The sequence below is a fragment of the Hemiscyllium ocellatum genome, chromosome 11 (assembly GCF_020745735.1).
Source record: "Hemiscyllium ocellatum isolate sHemOce1 chromosome 11, sHemOce1.pat.X.cur, whole genome shotgun sequence".
In the NCBI taxonomy this organism is placed as follows: domain Eukaryota; kingdom Metazoa; phylum Chordata; class Chondrichthyes; order Orectolobiformes; family Hemiscylliidae; genus Hemiscyllium; species Hemiscyllium ocellatum.
In genome coordinates, this window is record NC_083411.1 from 23,039,165 (window position 1) to 23,066,454 (window position 27,290).

General features: G+C 40.0%; 1 protein-coding gene across 2 annotated transcripts in view; it reads right to left on the reverse strand.

Moving 5' to 3' along the window:
• Positions 1-478: 478 nt before the first annotated feature.
• The window catches only part of foxo4 (forkhead box O4), a 58,082-nt gene continuing 31,270 nt past the window's right edge, over positions 479-27,290 (reverse strand). Inside the window, exons 2-3 of one of the 2 annotated variants that reach the window (XM_060832463.1) lie at positions 10,759-12,046; positions 479-8,047 (exon numbers count right to left, since the gene is read on the reverse strand). In XM_060832463.1, coding sequence (XP_060688446.1) covers positions 10,784-12,046 — 1,263 coding nt within the window. In that variant the 3' untranslated portion in view covers positions 479-8,047; positions 10,759-10,783. Of the gene's footprint in view, positions 8,051-10,758; positions 12,047-27,290 lie in introns of both variants that reach the window. The other variant, XM_060832462.1, reaches the window with a different exon arrangement.

Below are 27,290 nucleotides of genomic sequence, written 5' to 3' on the forward strand. Positions count from 1 at the left end.
TCATTTTTCTTCATCAGACTAGATGCCCTGGGCAGGTGATCTGCTAAGATCGCTATTTACCCCAGTATGTAAATGATTAGTACTGGGATTGCTATTCCCTACTGTGTTGTAGGTGGCAACACTAACATGCTGGCTCTGCAACTCACTTATTTAAAAAATAAATGTCTCAAAATCGTTGATTAACTTGCTCAGTGGAGCCACTGAGTCACAAAATTCCACGTCACACTTCAAGTCACATCAGTCAGGTGTCAAGTGTGCCATAATTAGACTCAATAAAATCAGTTCATAGCAAGAAGCAAAGTCAGTTAGAGATGCCAATCCTGCTGGCAGGCTGTCATGTAAAGACAGATGTGGTTTGTGATGCTTCTACAATCAACCAGACGTAACTCACGATAAAGAATTAACATTGCAAGGTACAAATGGACAAATGTAAGAAATCAATGTCCTTACGCAATGATGAAAATAACAAGAACCCATATTGAAAGACAAAAAGTCTGATATTTTTTAATATCAATAATCGAACATAATACTTTATTGAATATATAATTTTGTTGAAATTCAAAAATATAGAAACGAATCACAAAATGCATTTTAAATCTACTGTAGAACTGAAAAGGGTATTTTGCATTTTGATGATCTCTTGCTCAGATCAGTTATGAAAGTTGGAACAATATCAATACCTGGCTTTGTACATACGGACGATATATGTGCTTATAGTATAAATTACACAAAGTAAGTGAAATAAAAATAAGTCACTGTACACTCTCTAATCTTAACTTTGTCTTATCATGAAGCAGTCTAAATGACTTCAATATTTAAAATAAAATGCAGTTATATAAAACATGCTCTGGCCATGCTATTGTTATGAATTATTCAATAGGTGAAAGTGCAATACTTAGAAACTATGAATTGCTTTTGGTCACATTTACTCACTTGTGGCTTTCTTCATTCATTAGTACTGGAATTAAGCACACTTGTTTTCCAGATAATTTGCATAATTAAGTGCCACAAGTCTGTGCAAAACCCAAGCATTATTACTACATGATGCAATTACAATGTGGTTTCACCAACTGGGAGACATGTCAGAGGTGCTGAATTTCTCAAAAATAGTATTAATTAATAGAATAGAATAGAAGTGATCTGGAATTTGTCTGCAATCTAATGCAAATTCACCTTGCAATGAATCTGAAGTAGCAATATCACAAAACAATTCAGCTTCAACAACATTTGACATTATTTTGAAACACTGGAATGCTCAAAAATCTGGATACAACTTTAAATTTCCCAAAAATCCACTGGGCCAAGAAGTGGTATGCTTCACTTAATTGCTCGCACCATATTCTGATCTATGTCACTATCTGAACAAATTTTTAATAGAAATTTGGGATGGGCTAAGGTGCCAAAAGGCCTCTGCCATCCTTTTGAACAGTTGCAGTTTACATATGCTTGGACAGTAGGCATGGCTAATTGAAGGCAACAAATAAACTTACTGCATAACACAAAACAGGGCCTTAACTATAGTTAAGTTCTAATTTAAAGCTTTGACATTCCCAACAAGTTTTGTGCTCACTGCGTAAGAGCATGAGGTTATTTAAAATCAGATGAGTCTTTTAAATTCATTATGTCATTATATTTTTTCAGATCAATATCCTGGTGGCTATAGAAATTAGCATAACATGTGTAACTATATAATGTCATCTATCTTCATATCAAGATATATTGCAGTCATAATGAACTTTACACCAATATTACTAAAATAAAAGGACAGAATAGATTTGAGCATAGCACAATACCAATTGTTGAGGTTTGCTTCTGATTAAAATGTTAGCACAATACAAGAGCTGCAATGTAGGTTTTTTTTAAACTGCACTTTTGAAACTGTTTTTCTCAGCCAGCAGGATTCAACAACCAATGCACTACGGGAGAATCAGCATTAACCAGTTTAACTAAAGAGAGAGAAATTGCAGGCATAACTCCATTACATAATTCATCAATATACAGCTGCATTTTACTTATCTTTGAAAATTTCTGTCTACACTAGCAGAAGAGAGGTTTTTTTTTAAACCCTGAAGTTATGGAGCTCTTGTCCACAGCAAAATCTTTATTGTTTCAAGTTGTAGCCATGAAACCTTATCCTATCAAACTGCAGTACAATGTTCTCAAGATTCTTTAGCTTGTATCCCTGTTTATATTATCATCTCTTCTCATTCTGAATGTTGTTTTATGGTTCTAGGAGTACTGGCCATCCGTTAGTAGCTTACAAACTCATGTTTGAGAGCATACAATTTGCGGAAGAAACAATCAGTAATTTTAGAAATACCTTGCGCAGTACTAAGAAATGCAGTTAGCTATGGCTGATAACAATACTTTGGTAAGACAGGTGGTAAAGATGGAAAGGGAAAGAAAAAGAACCAAGGTTGATGTTTGTGCATCTGCACAGTTAAGTGCTACAGAGTCATTTGAGGGAAGTGTCAAAGGATTGTTCAGTCTTCAGCACAACAGCAAAGAAAATTACTCAGGAAAAAATTACCAGAGGAATTAAAAGTCTGTTCGATGATCTGTAGTTTTGATTTTATTTTTGAACTATTTAGGAAGCAAAATGAGATTTGATGAAGAGGGAAAACAAGGAAGAGAGATGAATAAAAGACCAAATGAGTCTCATCAACAGAACCCGGAATAGCTGAGGCTGGTGCCAACCATTGCATGGTGATACATTTAAAAACAACACCACAAAGTTTGTGAAGTGGCCTTCTTTATGAAATGAGAAATATTTCTTACAGATGACATCACATATCAACATATCACACTTGCATAAAATATACTTTAATGTTACAAACCCTGTGTACCAAAAATAGTACCACATGGAACAATTGCATGTAAGTTTTATAGGTATAGAATACTCTTAAAAATGCATAATTTAAGAAAACTATAGAGATAATGCACTTAAGCATCTGATGTAGAAGTCTTCAAACACCATCAAATCAATATATGGGTAAAAGGCAGAACTCATGGAACTTGCTGATTATAGCAAGTTTGTGGTTATAAATAAACCCACACATTATTCAACAATTTAACAAAAATGAAAATGTTACTGTAAAGATACACTTTATCTGGAAAATTCAAGCACGTTGCTTAACAGATTATAAAAACACATACTAAAACAAATTGAAAACATGTGTCTATCCTTTCAGTTTCTTTACTTTTATATCCTTCCTTTCTCAGCTGGCTGAGTAGCCAAGATACCCACAGCCTACATCACACCAAAGTGGAAAGTATGGTTAGCTGTATACACTTCAGAGGACACTCTTCTATACTCGAAGATAACTTTCTATGCAAGAGTCCCACTAACATTTTATTTACAAAATAAAATAAGGGGACAAGAATACACTAATAACGAGTATCTGTACATAAGTGTGGTGCTATAAGATTTTGCAGTAACAATCTGATTGCTGTTTTAAAACTAGTAAACGAGGCTCTTGAAGGTTCAGCATAGCACCAGTGATAGAACTACCTACATACTGCATGTAGATTCCTACCTCCCCTTTCAACAATTTTGATCTCCTCTCAGTTTCTCTTCTTTCTGCCCTTTGGCAGAATGTACCTTCTATAGCTGAAGGAAAACAAACACAACCAGCTTCCAAGAATCCATCAAAAGGTGTAATGGCAAGAGATTTGCAAAAGCAACATAGATGTCCATCAGCCTCCAATGTTCTTTCTGGCCTCTAAAAATGGAGAAAGCTCCAGATTAACAGTAAAATGAAATTGTGGAAATAAACCCACATTATGCAGCAATGGGCTGAGTACCAAATAAGCTTTTCTTTCCAAAAATAACAAAATCTGTACCCTTTCATAACTGCATGCATATATAACTGTGTGGTCACCCTCGATTGGAGGGGTAGGGAGACTAAGACTAGTTTTGTTAACATGTGTAATTAACTCAAAAGCAAAGCCACAAAAGATCTATGGATCTTTCCCATAGAACAAATTCAAATTGTTTCATTTAAGATTCAAACTTAAAAAGGTACTTGAAAAATACCACTGAAGCTACAAAACAACTAGTTATTAGATGCAATACAACTTTATTTACAAGCAAAATCTGAAGCTAACTTAAATCAAGGATAAAATATAGCACTGTCATTGTGTTTTTTAAAAAGATGCAATCTGAAAATTAACTTGATTTGCGTAAACAAATGAATCTGTCATAATGCCTCTTCTGCAAGTCATAGATGATCAATCTAAATAGAAAAAACAAAACACACTTGCATTGTGCATTTTGACATTAGCATATATTCAGAATCACCCTGAGAGGTAAAGGCAGATTTTCAATAAGTACAGGAGCAGAGGCTTCAAAAATATTTGTTCCCAGTAACTAGCTTTAGTGTTTTAAATGGCACGTTAACTCTCTCTAATCCCCGACGGAATAGTTTCATATAAATATGCCCCAAAAAATGGTTTCAGGACACATTCTGGAGTGGTTGAGGCAAGTAGAATTGGGAATTAATTATGATAGCATCCACTGAATACTTCTGTGTCTGTTCTCTGGACAATGAAAACTTTCACAATCCCAGCACATCTGGTAGTAGCCTGCAGCACAAAGCTGCTCCAGAAAAGAAAATCTGTCAACTGAGTGCCACAATGACTGTCAAACAGAAAGTTATTACCACAGTTGCTGGTAATTTCCAAGGCTGGTATTGGCTTGCCACACGACTTCATTCAAAATAAGTCAAGATATCAATTTACCTTAAAAAGATCTTTTATTAGGTAGTTTTGGAAAGCAAAGATGAGGGGGATGGGGAGGCTGTTTTAGAACTTCTCTAAGATTCCTACTGACAATATTGTTATTTTTGTTAGCACAAAGTCATTTTGAATCCCCAATATCACCATTAAACATTTTAAACTGGAGTTTAGAGTAAAGCCTAAAACTTAGAAGTACCTAATCATCAAAAGAAGAACATCTTTGTCAACAAGAATAATTTTCATTCTTATTTCTGACACCGACTTTTATAGGCTGAGTAAGCTTGAGTTTAGTGCTAAATTGGAGGGATATTTTGGGCTGAAATTTCATGCTGAATAGGAACTACAAAGTAATTCATAAAGCAACGTTAGAGGCAAGAAGGCAGACTTTCATTCCAATTGTCTGGATACTGAGAAGTCAAACTAAGATTTTTTTTTCCAAAGTTGTTAAAACACCACCATCCTCTCACAATTTCCATTGTGGCATTTACACTCATAACATCTAAATGCCTATAATAAATGTTATCTGCCAGTAACAAATAGTCAAATAAATCAAATAACTTTGGTTTGAATCACACTGCAATTTCATCATTGCTCAATTCAGTTTCATAATTTCATTTTTGATATATACTGTACTTGATTTTGCATTTGACAAAAGAACGTTAACTAAAAGGAGTGTGTTTCAAAGAAGTAATGAATACAATCCAGGAATCAAAAGAATGAGAGCATTCAAGGTCATCGCAACACAGGCATGTACTATATCAATATATATGCCCATAGTACTAAAATTACCAGTCATCAATGAAGATTTATTGATGCAGCATGCAGTGATTAGGTCACAATTCTTAATCCTTCAGTGTGAACATTATCACGCAATGATGAGGAGTGCACTGGCTTTGTGCAACTGCACTAAAGAACATCTGTTCAGAAATACAACCCAAAAGAGAATCAAGTCAATCTCAAACTTCAGAGAGTACATTATTTCTAAAATATTAGAGGGGCTTAGGAGCACCTTCAAGGTAGTTGGTCTCATTTCAACATAGAGTCAGCAACCATAAACTGCTCACGTAATTTATGAAGTCAACTAAAGACAATGACTATAAAAACTCTTGGGTATCTATTTTGTTCTATGCAACTTTCTTCTGGTTAGCATGATGTAAATGTGGCTGTTTACAGTTCAGGTAATTACTTCATGAACAAAACTATTTTTTCCATCTTAACAGTTACCTCACACAAACAAATGTACTTCCTCCTTAACAATTATTGGTGTTAGTGTGGCATATAAACTTTTCTCCAACTAGTTACGAAACTGTGAATTAAAGAATAGCACCTTTCACAACCTCAGGCCATTTCAAAGTGTTTTAAGTTGCTATGATGTGTATTCATTATTGTAGAGTTTATTTCTTTAAATCAACCTGTTTAGATGTGTAGCAACTTGAATCCAAGCCTTCTGGCTCAAAGACACTGATACTTCCATTGTGCCACAAGAGACCGGACACTCACTCCTGGAAATGTAGGGAGATGTAGCAGCCAATTTGTATTCATCCAGATCAACAAACAACAATGAGAAACACAATCAAATAATTTGGTTTTATAGACACTGTGTAAAGGATAAATATTAGTCATCAGAAGAATGTCCCGGGTCGTCTTCGCACAGTGCTTTGGAATTTTTACATCCATCTCAGAGGACAGATGGGGCCTTAGTTTAATGTCTCACCCAAAAGACTACACCTCAGAGTGCAGAATTTCCTCTGTATTACACTGGAGTGTCAGATTAAATCATGTGCTCAAGCCATGACCCAACTGGAAACCATTCCAGATTATAAAAGTAAGGGGGATATATGTATATAATATTTACAAATAGAGTTCTGCATTTCAATGAAACATTTCCAAATCTTTGAGCTTTTCCCACCATTTCTCCCAAATTAGGTAGTATCAAATCAACATGCCAGCATCTTCCAAGTGACACAACATCTAATAAAAGAAAAATACTGCAGATGCAGGAAATCTGAAACAAAGAGAGAAAACTGGAGAAACTCAGCAGGTCAGTCAGCATCTGTGGAGACAGAAACAGAGTTAACATTTCAAACTAAGTATTCTTCTTCTTCAGAACAGTTCTGAAGAAGCTGCCAGATCTGATGAGCTTCTCCAGCATTCTGGATTTGTGACATTCCCCCATTCTTTCCCACCAAAATAAAAACAACCAAACTCTCCCACAAAACTTCCAAATTTGCTGAATGCATTAATTTCAATTTCAATCTGCTAAAACTGAGTGGACAGGTAGAAATAATAAGAAATGCTTTCACTTGTTAAAATCAAAATCAACCCATATAAAGCAGAATAAAATGAGATAAAAGCTATTGTGAGATTTAAGTTTTTGTGGATTTTAAAATATGATGCCAATGTATAAATCAGGGTATAAGTATTTGGTCTAGGTTGGATTATGTCTTGGCAGTTTGGGCAAAGACTTGATAGACTATGTCTGTCTCACAGAAATACATTGCACACTCCACCTCACCTTTCCTTCCACTCTTATTTATAAAACAGTTTTGCCTTTTCTCAATCTCAGATAGACACAAAATGTATGCTGAGCAGAATCTAAAGTGATGGGGAAAAAAGGGATAATCTTCAGTCTGCAAGCACATTGCTTCAATGTGGTGTTTCACTTCATTTATAACCTGTCCAATACTACAGCTTGATATCAATTAGTCTGTATTGTTCTCATAATCTTCTATCTCGATTGGATGTGGTTTGAGTTCTTCTCTTGAAAATCCAGGTTGAATGATTTCTTTCCTTGTAGTGTTTCACCAAAAGCCAAAAGGAAAACTTTGCTACATATTATGGTGCGTTCTGTTAAAACATGTCCTGTGCTTGTTTTTTAAAAAAAAAGAGAATATCACATCTATCAACTGTTTCAGTATTGTGTATTTGCAGTTCCGTTTTCATAATCCAAATTACTGTACTGAGAGAAATCATTGGGCAGCGAGGGGAACATGACCAAAATAATAAACAGCCCTATCAGCACATACAAATTCATTTGAGAAGTTTTCGGTAATGCAGTAAAATTAGTCATTTTCAAATGGGCAGCATTGGCACATCAGCATTCCAAAAATCTCTCAAAAGATTCTGAAAGAGTCAGTTTCAAGTACTCTAGAAATTGGAATGCATGCCAGGGAGAAATGCCTTCTTCGATGAACTCATCATACACGGCTTAACACGTGAAACTGGAATAGATATTCAACTCCTGGATCACGTCAAAATGAAACATCACTTTGTGAAGGGAGGTGATGAACTTGGCTGATGAATAATAAACCTGCTACAAAGAAAAAACAGTCAGTGCATAGGAATCAAAGAATTTCCTATTATGTTATACATGCATTTTTATGAAACTTTGCCATTTATAATAATTTCACTAAGTGCAACAACATGGCAGAGACTTATACATTTCCTCAAAATTAATTAGGCCAGGCAAACTGCTGTGGAGAAGCAACCCAGTGAAAGTGAGGCACTTTGTCACAAAGTCCAAGGAAATAAAATTAAATATGGTGGAAAGGCATCTAGTAGCAACCACCGACACATACTGTCTTCTGGATAATGTAACAAAAATAATATAGTCATATCCAGATGCAGCTTCCCTACCTATACTGTAAAACAGGGACTTTACACAGCATATTTGCTATTGGAAAGCTATCATGAAAATTCAATTACATCTGAGCCAGTCAAAATAGATCCCAGGTCAATGATGCATGTGCAGAGCACCAACATACACTGTAAGTCAAGTCATTAGTTCCATTACAAATAACTTCCTATGGACAAGTAGAAAGCATATGAACTGGAAAGATAAATTCCCCCAGGAATCAACAACTAATTCTCAAACTTCCAAAATAATTGCTGCAAACTTGGCTGCAATTTTAGAATTTCTCTCCATGCACTGCCTGCAGAGATATCCTGGAACAGAGAATGTAGCAGGATGGTTTGGTTGACTTCAATAGCTGCACATGTATCTGTGCGTCACAATTAGTCATAAAAATTATTCAAACTTTATATTATGCCCTCTACAGACATGTCTATATACAGTTACTTTTAGTCAGAGAGCTGCAAAGAAAGCTAACTGCAGGATATTAGTTGCAGGATGGCAAGCACTAATAAAGGAGCAGGATCTTGAGAAACACAAAAAAAACGTCCTGGAGAAATGCAACAGGTCTGACTGCATCTGTGAAGCTAACATGTCAGGTCTAATGTCACATTTCTATTTCTCTCACCACACATGTTGTTAAACCTGCTGCGTTTCACCAATAATTCCTTTAAATTGTTGAACGCCAAGTCCCAGAAGGGCATAAACTGCCCAGATAGGATCTATTCAAGATCCCATCGTTCACACATCCTTTAGTCACATCTTTTGATTCGTCCATTGTCCCATTACTACTATTCCTGCTTTTTCACCAATTAATTTCTCCTGACCTTCTTTTATCAGACATTTCCTTTTGCTGCTCTTCCCAAACTACCCAACCCTGTCAAACTCAAAATCTGTAACATTTTCAGCTTTTCTCAGTTCTGACTGGTTTCTAATTGTTTCTCCCTCCAGATGCTTTCAGATTTGCTGCACATTTCCAGCAGTTTTTGTTTTGTTTTTCAGATTTCTAGCATCCGCAGTATTTTGCTTTCATTGTATTTAATTGAAAATTAGTTTTGCAATAATATGAAATACCAATGCAGTACACGAATATTTCGCTGTAAATAAGACTTTTTTTTAAAAAAGGAATTCGTACATACACAGCCACATTGACAAAGTAAAATGTCACCATGGGCAAAGAATAACAAGTTAAAAGGAAGCACTTTGGTCCAAATACACATCACTGTCTTTTTCAAACAACTCTACTGAGATGGATATTTAGAGTTAAAAATCACACATTACCAGGTTATAGGACAACAGGTTTATCTTGAAGTACTAGCTTTCGGAGCGCTGCTCCTTTGTTCCGCTCCGAAAGCTTGCACTTCCAAATAAACCTGTTGGACTATAACCTGGTGTTGAGAGATTTTTAACTTTGTCCACCCCTGTCCAAACCTGCACCTCCATGTCATGGCTGCTCTTCCCTGAAATCTAAGCCATCTCTACATTATGTTCAGTTCACTAAGTAAATATTTAAACTTTATGTAGAAGCAACTGACTCCAGAATGGTAGTAAAGTATCATTAATTTTCTTTTCTGTCTGAATGCAACCCTTTTAAAGTGCAGAATTTTTTTAAAAAACAGCAATTTTCACTGTACAATTATTATCAAAAGAGAACAGTTGATAATTGTCACTTCTATTCAGGACAGTATCAAAATGCACTGCGTCTTATAGGTTATAAGCAAACAGGCAGAGGAACACCAGTGCATTCATAGCTCTCTTTACTGTTAATTCCCGAGTTGGAATTTCAAGGGATTGGCACTAGACAAAAAAGAATTAAATTATTCTATATGCTACAAATGGCGGTGTTTTGAACATGCACAGCAAAGCAAAAGGGTGGAAATCTATAAAATAAGAATACATTCTTAGTAATCAGTGGACTTGAAGTATAGACAGACTTTAACAACAACCTCACAATGTTACAGATGTGTTCAACAATTTGGCCAGATTAGTCCTGAGTTAAAGCAGTATTACCTACTAATGCCAACTTTCAAACAATTAGATCAATCTTAAACTTCAATCTGAGGCAAAGAACAATTTGGAATTCTGGGTAGTTAAAGTTCCCAGGGTTGCACCCAAGAATTATAACCTGAAAAAGGAGATTTAATGCTTGCAGCTGCTTCCATGATTATTCATAGTGCTATGTTCTTGTGCAAGGGTGACATTTATTTTAATCTTCCTGTCTCAATTCCTACTGTTGGTTCACATGCAGAAGCAAGCTAGTTAGATGCAAGGAGAAACAAACTACACTTGAAGGCAAGTCAGCTTTGACTATTATTCCTTAAAGCCATTAGTTTATTTGTGAAAATTAGGCTGATATTTCTTTCAATATAAGATTCAAAAGTATTTGTTACCTTTAGGTCATGCATTTGTTTGAAGTTAACTTGGCACCCAGCTACGAGAGGATGACTGAGAAGTGCTAGGATAGGACGGATTAGTGGCAATAGGCTCCAGGTTGAAATCAAGCCCTTCATCATCCATGAGGTCATTGTCAATGATATAATCCACATCACAGTCAAGACTTTCCATGAACATATCCAAATCCAAATCCCGTGGAAAATTCTCAGAATTCATATTCATCCCTACTGAAGAATTACTGCTGCTGTTTGAGTTACGGGTAGATGGTAGGCCAAGTTGCAGGGTCTGGTTTACTGGTGTCTGGAGCTGGGCCTTCAAAGTAGGCATTTGGCTGGCATCGGGTGGAGGTCCCATCATGCTCAGTGCGTGAGGTAAAGCATTAGCATCAACAGATGTGACTGATGGACCTGCAGATTTTCCTCGTTGGCTAGCCTGATTAACCTTCAACTCTGTTGATGGACTGCTGAGTGATTCGACATTAAACAACATCAGATTTTCATTGTTTAGTCGACCACCCGTCTGTGGCATGACAGGGTCAACTTGGCTCATCATCACATCAGTATGAGTGGGTGAATCTGAAGTCAAGAGTGCTTCAAGTGTTGCAGGTACACTAAAGTGGCTCTGTACTGATGTCAGGTCAGATGGATCAAAGAAAGAGTTCCCATAGGTAGAAGCTTGTGATCCAGTGGCTGAGTTTTGTTGCCTAAATGTATAAGTTGAACTTTGTTGTATCAAGCCAGTGGATAATGACTGCTGAGTTGGCAACAGTGTAGATGATGGGGACATGAGATTCAAACTGTCAATGAGTTCAAGCTCTTCAATTATATTTTCAGTTAGGGTTGAAGGTAACTTGCTCGTGGTGCCAGGGTAAGCCAATTCAGAATGGAGCTCATCTTCCAGATCCTCTTGTTCTGGCATTATGGGGGACAGACGCCCAGTACTTAGTGTACTTGCATTCGAGCTTGTTCTTGGCCTAAAACTAGTCCAAGCCTCAGAATCGTCATTGTTACGAGAAGAGGGACTTCCAGGCCATTTGGAAACTTGTGAACCAGGACCATCACCACTACCCTCTTGGGTTGCTTGGAGGGCAGCCTTTTTCCGAGCTGCTCTTCCTTTACTCTTCACAAGTTTACTGCTATTATCCATTGATGCTGCTCTTCTTCTTGGTGACTTCCCACTTTTCCCACCTTCGGGATTAAGTATCCACCAAGAACTTTTTCCTGTAGCTTCATTGTGGACACGGATGAATTTACTGTGCAGAGAAAGATTGTGTCGAATGGAATTCTGAAAGAAATGTTTGGAAAGCAATTAAAAATCTCTTGGGGCACTGTTTTAAATGAAACCATTTCAATCCTTGAAAGTTAACAGTGAAACATTAACCAAGTTTTATAGTTGAGACAACAATTGAACTGTTGTGCGCTTTTCGTACCCTTGTTTTAACTCAGATTTCAAACTATTAGTTTTCATTCGACTATGAAATCATGCTTTATAAAACAATCACTTTAAAATTATATACAAATCATCCAGAATTGACTTAGATTCCCAGTATATTATTTCAACCAGCAGCATATCTTGTGGTACTGGGACCTCACGTGAAAACATTGTCAGCTATGAAGCTCAATTTTAATTTTGCAGATAAAATGACTGAAAGCTAAAATTAGACTTAGAAACTAGATAATGGAGAAGTTACGCAGATCATATTTTTGATTATTACATTCGTCATGGATTACTTTCACACTTTAAAACAATTGATACATCTTCAGTCATATGTTGTCTTGACTGGCTTAACTCTTATTAATTGGATTTCCAGTTTGTTTACAGTCCAACCTTATTACACTTCACTGGGGAGAAAAGTTCTCCACTATATCACAACAAATAGACAAAATCAACTAGAAAGATTTAAGACACAATTCTGGTTCCACTTGACAGCTGCACGCGTGGGAGTTGGGGACTGGCCAACAGTCCGCAGCTGAGAGAGGAAGAGAGAGCAAGTCAATGGAGGAGGATGTTTGATTAAAAAGCAACAGCAACACAATCCTTAGTCAACATAATTTCAGGAATGATGTAACTATCTTTTTATTTCATTGTGACACTCAAAGAGTCAGCATTTCAGATCACTCAATTACACCAGAAAAACTGTGTCTGCAAATGTAAATGGAGAATTGTACTTCACAACTTGATCCAGGAATGTGACAAATATTCAAACTTCACAAAGTAACAGAAGAGGGATTGAATTTGGAACTTTCATCAATTCGGGTCTGACGATCTACTCCAGGAAAAACAGCATTAGCTGTCCAACTTACAACACCACACCATTATCAAAGTATGGTTTGTAATCAGTGGCATAGGCAATACACACAAAAAAAAACAAATCAACCACGGTTAACATTATGACACCCATAGAAGCTGTAATTTTTCATAAAATTCTTAGTTATGTTTTTTTTTTAAATTGAATAGCAGATAGAATCTACATCCATCATTATACCATGAGGGAAAACTACTGGCTCTCCTAAAGACCAAGTAGGACAAACAGCAAATATCTGCAGCATCAGAAATTGCTGGACAAACTCAGGAGGTCAGTTATGCCACATTTTAATGAGAAAAATGTTGAAGCTTTCTTTAGATCATTTGAAAAATTGGCTAGGCAGATGTATTCATCCGAGGATTTATGGGTAATGCTCGTTCAGACTAAACTGGCAGGCAGAGCTAGTGAGGTATTTCCTGAACTACCCAGTGAGGCGTCAAGAGATTATGAATAGGTTAAACAGGCTATTATAAGCACTTATGAATTGGTACCAAGCAGCATACAGACAGCGGTTCAGAAACACAAAGAAGGAACCAGGTCAGACTTACGTTGAGTTCAAAACAATTAAATAGTCATTTTGGTAGATGGATGCGTGCTTTGAAAATAGATAAAATCTTTTAGGCTCTAAGACAGAATATACTGCTGGAGGGCTTTAAAATCTCACTTCCAGATATGGCAAGAATTCACAAGGAGCATCAGAAAGTACAGGAAGTGAAAAGGGCAGCAGAATTAGCAGATGAATACATGTTGATGCATAAGACATTTTTCCTGCCAGAATTTCATCCTGTGAGGGATACAAGTTAGAAGGGGAGATCCTACACTTCGAAACAAAAAAGCAGAGAACACTGGTAAGAATTTATCACAGGATAAAAAAGAAGCTCAAGACAGTGGGAAAAGGTGAAGAAAGCCCTCAGTGGTAAAGCCCACTGTGGTAAAGTGGGACATGTAAAGACAAAGTGCTGGTCATTAAAGAAAGGCACTGTGGGAAAAGATGTGGTAAAAGGTGCTAAGCCACTGGCATTAGCAAAGGTAGTAGAGGAGACCCCAAGAGGAGGCAAGGAGCTGCAAGAGAGTACACAGCCTAGGCAGAGGCTGGGTATGAGTTAGTACATAATTTCTACAAAGAATTTGCCTCTTTGGGGCAAGTTTATTCAGAAAGAACAAGGGGAGAAGGATAAGTAGTCATAATTTTGAGATTTACAGGATCTAACTAGTCTCCAATAGTAAAAAATGAGCAAATATGCACTCTTTCTGATCTGTTACCTGAGTGTGAGATAATTTGTAGGATAGATGGACAGAAATTTAGCATTCCCCTATGTAAGGTGAGGTTGGAATGCCAACTTAAAAATGGGCAAAGTTACAGTGGGGGTGATTGACAGTGTCAGTTCCAGGAATTCAGTTTAATCTTGGGAATGATTTGGCAGGATCCAAGGTGGGAGTGACACCCCTTGTTGTGGAAAAGTCCAAAGATGACCAAGGAACTGAGGAATTAACATAGAAATATCCTGGTATTTTCACTGTTTAGCAACAAGATCCCACTGTCATAAGTCACAGCATGAAGCAAAAAGTAAGGAGAAAGATGAAGGAGTGGAGGTTCAGTTAGCGGATACCCTGTTTGATGTTATGGTGCAGAAAAAACCTTAACAGGCAGAGGTCAGACAGAAGTGTTTAGCCCTGAAAGGATAAGAGACTTGCAACAGCAAGACAAGACAATAAAAGAAATATATGTGGATGTGTATTCTGAAAAGGAGGGTTCCAGAGGGTTATCATCTGAAATTTGGAATCCAAAAGCAGAAACGGAGACCATGCAGAGAAGAAATGGGCCAAAATGCATCAGATTGCATTACTGGTAGCATACAGACAGGTGGTGGTACGGGTGGCACATGAAATACCTGTAGGAGGTCACCTCGGAGTAGGAAAGACTCAGGCTAACGTAAAAAAACATTTTTATTGGCCTGGAATGCACAAGGATGTGGTTAACTTCTGCCAAACGTGTCCTACATGCTAAATGGTAGGTAAGCCATAGGCGGTAACAAAACCAGCACCTTTGTTGCCAATTCCCATATTTGAAGAACTTTTCATGCGGGTTACAATTGATTGTGCAGGTCCCCTCCCGAGAACTAAAATGTGGGAACCAGTACTTGATAACCATAATGGATGCGTTTACCAGATTCCAGGAAGCAATTCCATGATGGAGTATCAAGGCAAAAAGGGATGTGGAGGAATTTGTAGTTTTCTTCACGTGGTATGGACTACCCAGAGATATTCAGTCAGATCAAGGGTCAAATTTTACTGCTGGGCTGTTTGAGGTGGTCATGGATAGCTTAGATATTCAGCGCTTTGAATCCAGTGCATTATCATCCCGAATCCCAGGAAGCTTTAGAAAAGATAGCATCAGACTTTGAAGACCTTGTTGACAGCATACTGTCAGGATTACTCGAATGATTGGCATAAAGGTATCCCGTTCATGCTATTTGCCATTAGAGATGCCCCAAATGAATCTACTCAGTTCATTCCCTTTGAGTTAACATTCCGGCATGAAGTAAGAGGCCCTTTGTAATTAATTAAAGAAAAAGTGACAGGACCAAATCAGAGATCTCACACTTAAATTATGTACCAGAAGTGAAGGAGAGACTAAATAGAGTAGGTGAGCTAGCTAAACAGCACCTATAGAAAGCACAATGTGGAAAGAAGCAGGTGGCAGATAAAAGCTTTGAGATTCGGAAGTTTCCTTGAGGGTTTAATGTGTTAGTACTGTTACCAGTGATAGGAGATTCCTTCAAGGCCAGGTTTAGTGGTCCCAATCAAATTGAGAAAAAGTTGAGTCTGGGGAACTATTTAGTAAAGATACCAGATAGAAAAAAAAGGTATTGAGTATGTCATGTGAACATGTTGAAACTATTATACTAGAGAGAAAGAACTGGAGAAACAGGTGTTAGTTACTGCCCACTGAGTGAAATATCAATTCCAGATGATACAGATTTTGAGGAAGTGGGATAGGTTAGTAAGCTGTCAGTCTCAACAGTATAGAACACTGTGGAAAGATATGTTTCTACAGTATAAGGACAGATGTAAGAATCAGATGGGGTGGACGAATGCAACTGTACATAAAGTAGACTAGGGAATAGTGCTCCAATTAAAACAACACTCCCATCGGCTTAATCCTTTCAAAGTCAGACAGGTCCAGATAGAGATGGAAGCCATGCTCAATAAGGATATCATCGAATCGAGCCAGAGCAAGTGGAGTTCGCCGATCGCCCTTAATTCCCAAACCGGATGGGACTCAACGATTCTGCATGGATTATCTGAAGATCAATGCTGTTACAAAATCAGACTCCCATCCAATTCCTAGATTGGAGGACTGTATTGAGAAAGTCGGACAAGCCAGTTATATCACCAAGTTGGACATAATGCATGATTACTGGAAGATAACTTTAACAGAGACGGCAAAAAAAATCCTGCTTTTGTAACCCCAAAGGGCTGTATCAATTTAAAGTGATGCCCTTTGGAATGAAGAATGCAACCGCCACCTTCCAAAGATTCATGAACTGAGTTGTGGCTGGGCTAACAAACTATGCAGTCTATTTGGATGATGTAGTGACCTTTATTACATCCTGGAAAGATCACATGGTATAGTTGGCAGAGCTCTTTGAATGACTACAAGAAGCAAAACTGGTGATAAATGCAAATAAACCGGAATCCGCAAAAGCAAAAGTGACATTCTTGGGATATAACATCGGTCATGGAAGGCTGACCCCACGGAATGCAAAGACGCAGGCCATCAAGGGATTTCCATGATCAACCTCAAAGAAAGAGGTGCTTTGATTCTTAGGATTCAGCGGATTCTATCAGAAGTTTGTTTCAAACATCAGCAGTGTAGCGGCACCGTTAACCGATTTGCTGAAGAAGAACACAAAGTTTTGGTGGATAGACCAGGTGGCATTCGGTCATCTGAAATCAACATTAACCACCAAACCAGTTTTACCTACACCAAACTTTTTAAAACTTTTTAAAGTCGCCATTGAAGCTATTGACACAAGAGTTGGAGCTGTACTCCTGCAGGAAGATGAGAATGGGAGCCAACTGCTAGTTGGTTAATTTTCAAAGAACATCAACACCCACCAGAGGAAATACTCCACAAGTGAAAAGGAACTATTGAGCTTGGTACTGGCTTTACAACATTTTAATGTCTACGTCACGAACAATGTGTTGAAGACAGTTGTGTACACAGATCACAATCCACTTACATTCTTAGAATGCTTTAAACACAAGAATATGAGACTATTTAATTTGTGTTATGTTACAGACCTTCAATTTTTAAAATCATACATGTTGCAGATTGTAAGAATGTAATCACAGATGTGTTATCACGGATTTAACTAATACAGGGTTTAGATGAGATTTGTATTTATTTAATGTTATGTATATGTATATGGGAAGAAGCTACGGTGAACTTACATTAAAGTTATCTTTATGTTAGGGTAATGTGTTTTAAGTCATCTTTTCATTATGATGGTTCATTTTGGGGGGGGGGGGGGGGGGGGGGGGGAGAGAAGGAGGAATATTAAGGTATGGGTGTACTGTACCTTAAAGAGAGTTAAAAGCTACCAGTGACAGCACCAAGTGTTGTATAAGATATAATATAACCTTCTGGTCCAGCAGCTAGGGCAGCTGGTGGCCTGGAAACGACAAAACAGATTCAAATTAAACCAGTCAGTTTAAATTATACCCTGAAAATTACCAGACTCCAATTCAGTTTGAATTTAGTACGACAATCTTAAAAGCCAATGACACAATCCGATGCATTGGGGGTATAAGACAGGGGAAAATTGAGAGGAAAACTGGCAAGCTACCAGCATGTAAAGACTGCCTGAAAAACAGCATTCTTAAAATGTACCTTTATCGATCAGTAGCCTGTGAAGCAGAACCCCCAACAAGACGACAACTTGAATACAGGGAAAACTGCAAGCTGCCTGGTTTGATAGAAGAAATTTTGTATTGTAAATTTTACTTGGGAGTTTTATCAGACTAGTATAATAGATTAGATTATTAGATTAGATTATTTCCAGTGTGGAAACAGGCCCTTCGGCCCAACAAGTCCACACCGACCCGCCGAAGCGCAACCCACCCATACCCCTACATATACCCCTTACCTAACACTACGGGCAATTTAGCATGGCCAATTCACCTGACCCGCACATCTTTGGACTGTGGGAGGAAACCGGAGCACCCGGAGGAAACCCACGCAGACACGGGGAGAATGTGCAAACTCCACACAGTCAGTCAGTCGCCTGAGGCGGGAATTGAACCCAGGTCCCTGGCGCTGTGAGGCAGCAGTGCTAACCACTGTGCCACCGTGCCGCCCACAATAGAAGGGAAAACATAGGTGAGAAGAAGTGCATTAATTATTCTCGGTCATACCTGAAGAAATAAAGTTGTTCATTTTACTTTAACTAGTTCTTGGCCTATCGAATTTTCACAGATCTTTTCTGTGTTGCTGGCTTTTAAATTAGAAGAGGCATTTACCCAGTGTCGTAACATTCTTAAATGTTACCTCTCAGGCAGCAAATTCCATAGTTCTACCATTCTCTGGGTGAAAAGATTTTTCCTCAATATCTCCTCTGAACCACTTACTTACTCATCCTAGACAATTCTGCCATAGGGAAAAGATTTCTACGATCGACCCTATCTGCACCTTTCATAATTTTAAATGCCTCAATCAGATCCCACCAACTTAGCCTCCTCTGCTCCAAAAAGAACAAATCCAGCCCATCACATATTTAGTCACTCTTTCAAAAACCTCAATTAAGTTAGTCAAACAGGATCTTCTAATTTCTTCTTTGAGCAACACTCTACACTTTATGCTTTTGAAGAACCTACCTTGTTTTTAATGTGCTGTACCTGGCATGCCTTTGTTTCTTTTCCTTTAGCAAACTCCTGATATCCTTTGACAATCAATGTTCTTTAGAATGGCTGCACTTGCCGTTCATTCTTAGCGGAAGATATTGGCCTTGAATTTTCACAATAAAGGAAATAAGTATGGGTGTTTTAAAAACAGTTCACAATTCAGAAGAGGAAATGCTGGAGATCTGAGAAAATATAAAGGTGGATAATTCGCTGGGACCTGATTCAGTGTATCCCAAGACATCATAGGAGGTTAGGGAGGAAATTGAAGGACCCCTTGCAGAAATATTTATATCATCTATAACTACGAGTGAGATGATGGATGACTGGAGAATGGCTCATGGTGTGCCTTCATAATCCAAGATGGAGGATGGGAAAAAATTCTGGCTGTAACAGGCTGCTCCTTTTTTGAGGCATCTTAGGTGGTAGAGGTGGGTTCCTCGAATTCCAGGAGCAGCAATTACTGTTTTATACGCTGTTGCATTGTTTTGGAACTTTGGAGGAAAAAAATTGTCATAACAATGGCACTTTTAAAAGGGAGAGGAACAGGCAAAGGTAGCACATTGTCAGTTAGTGCAGAAAAGAAAGGGAGAAAGAAACACGCACTGCTCCCTGACATAGAAGTGAACCTACGCAATTACTGCCTTTGCTGTTTGAATTCATGTATCGTTGGACATTGGAATACAAATGGGAAGATGAACAGTGAAAGTTACAACTGATCTTAGAGGAACCTGTTTGGGAGAGGTCACAGCACAGAAACAGATAAGTGTTCCTTTTAAGTGTGGCCTTACAGCAAGTCTGCAGCAGTGACTTATTACTGCAAACTTACTATTTTATTGAGATATGTCTCTTGATTAAACTTAAAAATATAAGCCATAATTATTAAGTTAACCTGGAGTAATGTTGGGTAGAGGAAGAAGACGGTGCTATTTTCTGGGTCTACAGATTGAAAAAAGCAAAAATAGCTTTGAGGAGATTGATATGCTCTTCTTGTCAAATGTGGGAGTTCAGGGAGAGTTCGTGTTACTGAGGATTATATCTTCAATAAATGCCGTCAGTTGTGAATCCTATTAGATCGATCAGATTGGTTTTAGATTAGATTTCGGCCCAACAAGTCTGAAACAGGCCCGCCGAAGCGCAACCCACCCAGACCCATTCCCCTACATTTATCCCTTCACCCAACACTATGGGCAATTTAGAACGGCCAATTCACCTAACCTGCACATTTTTGGACTGTGGGAGGAAACCGGAGTACCCTGAAGAAACCCACGCAGACACGGGAAGAACGTGCAAACTCCTCACAGTCAGTTGCCTGAGGCGGGAAATGAACCCGAGTCTCTGGCGCTGTGAGGCAGCAGTGCTAACCACTGTGCCATCGTGCTGCCCACTTGAAGAGACAATTAGAGATAAAGAGGAATTTACAAGAGCAAGGGGATGTGATGGATGGCATTAGAGGAAAGGAGAAAAGTTGCAGATACAGGTCACATAGATGGGTAAACCCTATGAAAGGTAAGAGAGGGAGGCAGGTAGCGCAGCAGTCTTCTGTGGTTATCTCCATTTCAAACAAGTATGCTGTTTTGCAAAATGTACAGGGTGATGGATTCTCCCAACAGGTGTGTTGCGTCCCTGGTGCCAGGATCAAGGATGTCTCAGATGATGCAGAATGTTCTCAAGAGGGAAGAGGGCCCAGCAGAAGATCATAGTACACATTGGAACCAATGACATAGGAAGGGAAAAGGATGAGATTCTGAATGGAGAATGCAGAGAGTTAGGCAGGAATTTAAAAAGGAGGTCCATGGAAGATAATATTTGGACTACTCCCAGTACTGCGAGCCGATGAGGTTGGGAATAAGAGGATAGAGCAGAAGAATGCATGCTGAAGAGCTGTGTATGGGAGAAGGATTCACATTTTTGGATCATCGGAATCTCTTCTGGAGTAGAAGTAACCTGTACAAGAAGGACGGATTTCACCTGAATTGGGGGACTAATATACTGGCAGGTAGATTTGGTAGAGCTACTCGGGAGGATTTAAGCTAGTGAAGGGTGAAGTGGGGGGGGGGGGGGGGGGGCGCGGTGGTGGTGGTTTTGCCAGGGAGATAGTGAGAACAGAGATCAATCTGAGACTGGTACAGTTGAGAACAGAAGCAAGTCAAACAGCAGCAGACAGTGACAAAGCAGACAACAAAGTAGGACTGATTAATTAAACTGCTCTCTCGGCGGAGCAGGTAAGGGCTGTATGGCGGTGTCTCTATGTAGTCGCGGTTAGGTTTTTTTTTAACAGTTTAAATTTAAAAGTTTTTTTAAAAGCGCGGAGCGGACCCGGAAGCTGGTGTAGCACAAGCTTACCTGGGTAGGTTTTCCCAATAAAGGCATGCAGAGAGACTCACGATTGGTATGTTGCCTCCCAGGTGCACGGGTACGTGACGTCTCTGATCGTGTTTTCCGGGTCCTTAAGGGGGAGGGGGAGCAGCCTGAAGTCGTGGTCCACATTGGCACCAACGACATAGGTAGGAAGAGGGGTGAGGATGTTAGGCAGGCATTCAGGGAGCTAGGTTTGAAGCTCAGAGCTAGAACAAACAGAGTTGTTGTCTCTGGTTTGTTACCCGTGCCACATAATAGGGAGAGAGAACAGTTAAATGCGTGGCTACAGGGATGGTGCAGGAGGGAGGGATTCCAGTTTCTGGATAACTGGGGTTCTTTCTTGGGAAGGCGGGACCTCTATAAACAAGATGGTCTACACCTGAACCTGAGGGGCACCAGTATCCTTTGGAGGAGGGGGGGGGGGGGGGGGGGGGGGGGGGGGGTTGCTAGTGCTCTTTGGCAGGTTTGAACTAACTCTGCAGGGGCATGGGAACCTGGACTGTAGTTTTAGGGTGCAGGACCTTGAGTGTAGGACGGTTAGGAACATGGCATCAATCTTGAAGGAGGGTGTCTGTAAACAGAAGGTGGCTTGAACTGTGTATACTTCAATGCGAGAAGTATACGAAATAAGGTAGGTGAACTTGCAGCGTGGGTTGGTACCTGGGATTTCAATGTTGTGGCTATTACAGAGACATGGGTAGAACAGGGACAGGAATGGCTGTTGCAGGTTCCAGGGTTTAAATGTTTTAGTAGGGTCAGAGGTGGGGGTAAAAGAGGGGGAGGTGTGGCATTGCTTGTCAACGATAGTATTATAGCGGTGGAAAGGACGATGGATGTAGACTCGCCATCTGAGGTAGTTTGGGCTGAGCTTAGAAATAGGAATGGTGAGGTCACCCTGTTAGGAGCTTTCTACAGGCCTTCTAATAGTCCTAGAGACGTAGAAGAAAGGATTGCGAGGATGATTCAGGAGAAGAGTGGTTATGGGGGACTTTAACTTTCCAGATATTGATTGGGAAAGCTATAGCTCGAGTACATTAGATGGTGTTTGTCCAATGTGTGCAGGAGGGTTTCCTGACAAAATATGTAGACAGGCCAACAAGAGGTGAGGCCATACTGGGTTTGGTTCTGGGTAACGAACCAGGCCAGGTGTTAGAATTGGAGGTAGGTGAGCACTTTGGGCACAGTGACCACAATTCGGTGACTTTTACTCTAGCGATGGAGAGGGATAAGTGTGCACTGCAGGACAAGCGTTATAGCTGGGGGCAGGGAAATTATGATGCGGTGAGGCATGACTTAGGATGCGTGGCTTGGAAAAGTAGGCTTCAAGGGAAGAGCACAATCAATATGTGCAGCTTGTTCAAGGAGCAGCTATTGACTGTCCTTGATAAGTATGTACCTGTCAGGCAGGGAGGAAAGGGTCGTGTGAGGGAGCCATGGTTTGATAAGGAATTGGAATCCCTTGTTAAAGGGAAGAGGGTGGCCTATGTAAAGATGAGGCATAAAGGTTCAATTGGAGCAATTGAGAGTTATAAGGTAGCCAGGAAGGATCTAAAGAGAGAGCTAAGAGCAGCAAGGAGGGAACATGAAAAGTCCTTGGTTGGTAGGATTAGGGAAAACCCAAACGCTTTCTATAGGTATGTCAGGAATAAAAGAATGACTAGGGTAGGAATAGGTCCAGTCAAGGATAGTAGTGGGACGTTGCGCGTGGAGGCTGAAGAGATTGGAGAGACACTGAATGAATACTTTTCATAAGTATTCACTCAGGAACAGGACACTGTTGCCGATGTGAATATTGAGTCACAATTAATTAGAATGGATGGCTTTGAGGTATGTAGGGAAGAGGTGTTGGAAATTCTGGCAAGGGTGAAAATAGATAAGTCCCCTGGGCCTGATGGCATTTATCCTAGGATTGTCTGGGAAGCAAGGGAGGAGATTGCAGAGCCATTGGCCTTGATTTTTATGTCCTCGTTGTCTACAGGAATAATGCCAGAAGACTGGATGATAGCAAATGTGGTTCCCTTGTTCAAGAAGGGGAGTAGGGATAACCCTAGTAACTATAGGCCGGTGAGTCTCACTTCTGTTGTGGGCAAAGTCTTAGAGAGAATCGTAAGGGATAGGATTTATGAACATCTGGATAGGAATAATGTGATCAAGGATAGTCAGCATGGTTTTGGGAAGGGCAGGTTGTGCCTCACAAACCTTATTGAATTCTTTGAGAAGGTAACTAAGGAGATGGACGAGGGTAAAGCGGTAGATGTGGTGTATATGGATTTTAGTAAGGCGTTTGATAAGGTGCCCCATGGTAGGCGACTGCAAAAATTAGGGAGGTGTGGCATTGAGGGTGCGTTAGAGGTTCGGATTAGGAATTGGCTGACTGGAAGAAGACAGAGGGTAGTAGTTGATGGTAAAGGTTCATCTTGGAGTGCAGTTACTAGCGGTGTTCTGCAAGGATCTGTTTTGGGACCATTGCTGTTTGTCATTTTTATAAATGACCTGGAGGAGGGGCTAGAAGGTTGGGTGAGCAAGTTTGTGGATGATACGAAAGTCGGTGGAGTTGTTGACAGTGAGGAAGGATGTGGCAGGTTATAGCGGGATACAGATAAGCTGCAGAGCAGGGTAGAAAGGTGGCAAATGGAGTTCAATGTAGGTAAGTGTGCAGTGATTCACTTTGGTAAGAGTAACAAGAAGATGGAGTACTGGGCTAATGGTCAGTTACTTGGTAGTGTGGATGAGCAGAGGGATCTTGATGTCCATGTACACAGATCTCTGAAAGTTGCCACCCAGGTAAATAGTGCAGTGAAGAAGGCATATGGCGTACTGGCTTTTATTGGTAGAGGAATTGAGTTCCGGAGTCCTGAGGTCATGTTGCAGTTGTATAAGATTCTGGTGTGGCCACATCTGGAGTATTGTGTGCAGTTTTGGTCGCCATACTATAGGAAGGATGTGGAGACACTGGAATGGGTGCAGAGGAAGTTTACCAGAATGTTGCCTGGTATGGTAGGAAGATCGTATGAGGAAAGGCGGAGGCACTTGGGGCTGTTTTCATTGGATAAAAGAAGATTTAGGGGTGACTTGATAGAGGTGTACAAGATGATTAGGGGTTTAGATAGGGTTGACAATGAGAACCTTTTTCCACGTATGGAGTCAGCTATTACAAGGGGGCATAGCTTTAAATTAAGGGGAGGTACGTATAGGACTGATGTTAGGGGTAGATTCTTTACTCAGCGAGTCGTTAGTTCATGGAATGCCCTGCCAGTAACAGTGGCGGACGCTCCCTCTTTATGGGCATTTAAACGGGCATTGGATAGGCATATGGAGGATAGTGGGCTAGTGTAGGTTAGGTGGGTTTGGGTCGGCACAACATCGAGAGCCAAAGGGCCTGTACTGCGCTGTATTTTTCTATGTTTTCTATGCATTTATTTCAATGCAAGAGGCTTAACAGGGAAGGGCAGATGAACTCAGGGCATGGTTAAGAACATGGGGCTGGGATGTCATAGCAATTACAGAAACATGGCTCAGGAATGGATAGGACTAGCAATTTAATGTTCCAGGATACAAATGCTGCAGAAAGGACAGAAAGGGAGGAAAGACAGGAGGGGGAGTGGTGTTTTTGATAAGGATAGCATTACAGCTGTACTTAGGGAGGATATTTCCGGAAATACATTCAAGGAAGTTATTTGGGTTAAACTGAGAAATAAGAAAGGAATGATCACCTTATTAGGATTGTATGATACACCCTCTAATAGTTAGTGGGAAATTGACAAACAAATTTGTATGGAGATCTCAGTCAACTGTAAGAATAATAGGGTGGTTATGGTAGGGAATTTTAATTTTCCAAACAGACTGGGACTGCCACAGTGTTAAGGGTTTAGATGGAGAGGAATTTGGTAAGTGTGTACAATTTTCTGATTCAGTATGTGGATGTACCTACTAGAGAGGGTGCAAAACTTGACCTACTCTTGGGAAATAAGGCAAGGCATGTGACTGAGGTGTCAGAGGGGGAGCACTTTGGGGCCGGCAACCATAATTCTATTAGTTTTGAAATAGTGATGGAAAAGGATAGACCAGACCTAAAAGTTGGAGTTCTAAGTTGGATGAAGGTTAATTTTGACGGTATTAGGAAGAACTTTTGAAAGCTGACTGGGGGCAGATGCTCACAGGTAAAGGACTGCTGGAAAATGGGAAGCCTTCAGAAATAAGATAACGAGAATCCAGAGAAAGTATTTTCCTATTAGGGTGAAAGGAAAGGCTGGTAAGTGTAGGGAATGCTGGATGACCGAGGAATTTGAGCATTTGGTTAAGAAAAAGAAGGAAGATATGTCAGGTATAGACAGGATAGATCAAGTGAATCCTTAGAAGAGTATAAAGGCAGTAGGAGTATACCTAAGAAGGAAATCAGGGGAAGATCCAAGATGGCTGCAACCCAGTACACCTGAGTCTGCAGAGCTCTGCCCAAGACCAGGCAAAGTGGGGTACCCACCCTCATTTCACCTGCTAAATTGTTTAAAATGTTTTCTTTTCCCCCAGCAGCTTTGGTCATTCTACATCAAACTTTAGCAGTTTGATGCTTTTTAAAATGACCACAGGTAAAGGTTTTCGAAGTTCGCAACAGGCAGGGACCCCCACCTCTACCTATCATGCAGAAGCATGACCAAGAGATTGAGAAATTCAGGCAGCACGTCCGGGGAGGGGGGCAGGAACGGGCTGCAGCCTCCGAGACCGCTGCAGAGTCGTCCATGGGTCAGGCCCGAGCTCTGGAACGTTGAAAATACATATAGTCAGAAACATACTCGGTTGCTGGGCCTTCCCGAACGGTAGTAGGAAGGCCAGCTTGTTGATTTCCTGGAGCAATGGCTCCCAAAACTGTTGAAACTGGAATTGGAGCTGGGCCGGGTGCAGGTTGAGCAGGCCCACCGGGTTGCTATGCGCAGGCCCAGGTTGGACCAGCGCCCCCGCCCAGTCCTAGCTCGACTTCAACGTTATAGGTAAAAACAAATGCTGCTGGAGGCCTCCAGATCATGGGCAAGGATCTCCACGCCATAATATACAAGGGCTCCAAAATAATGCTGTACCAGGACTTTTCTCTGGCTGTGGTTTACAAGAGGACGGCATTTGATGAGGCAAGGAAGCATCTGAAGGATTTAAATATTCAATATTCTATATTCTATGCAATATCCGGCAACACGGCACTTAGACATGGAAAATCTGTATATAATTTCGTGTCACCTGAAAAAGTAAAAGAATTCCTGGATGCTCTCAAATAGACTGCGGGACTTAAACTTAAACAGATAATGACTTTATTCTGTCCCCCGCTTTTGTTTTTTCTCGTTCTTTCTCTTCTCCATCCTTCCTTTGGCGGGGGTGATGGGGGCTCGTTCTTTATCCTTTCTTTGGATTCTTATCTATAACACGCGTGGTTTATTTGATTATTGGGGGATGTCTCTGAAGTTTTTTTCGGTTGCTTAATACTTGCTGGGATTGTAATTTTATATATTTCTATCCTATGCTGTTTAACTAAGTGTATCTAGGTAGTAAAGTGGTGGTGGGGGGGGGGGGGGGGGGGGGGAGGGATGGGTGGGTCGCCCACTTTTTATACAATATTGGCATTTATTTACTCTACTTTGTAATGTCTGGGCCGAAGGTTTGGCTCTAACTGGGAAAGGCTATGGTGGGGTAATTGGAAGATATTTGTGCCTCCTGTGAGCAAGGGGGAAAGTCTCTTTTTAAATATGCTTTTTTTTTAAAAGAAGTAGTTCTTAGCTGTTTTGATTTAGTTGTTTTAAAGAGTGTTTTTGTATGTGAATCATTTTTTGTTTTTATTCAATGTCTTTTGGGTGGGGTTCTTCCTCCTGGGGAGGTCTCAGGTCTGCCTGGACGATCGTGGCTAGCCATTCGTTTAGGTGGTGCACCTGGAATGTCAAGGGGAACCATTCACCAATCAAAAGGTAGAAGATATTA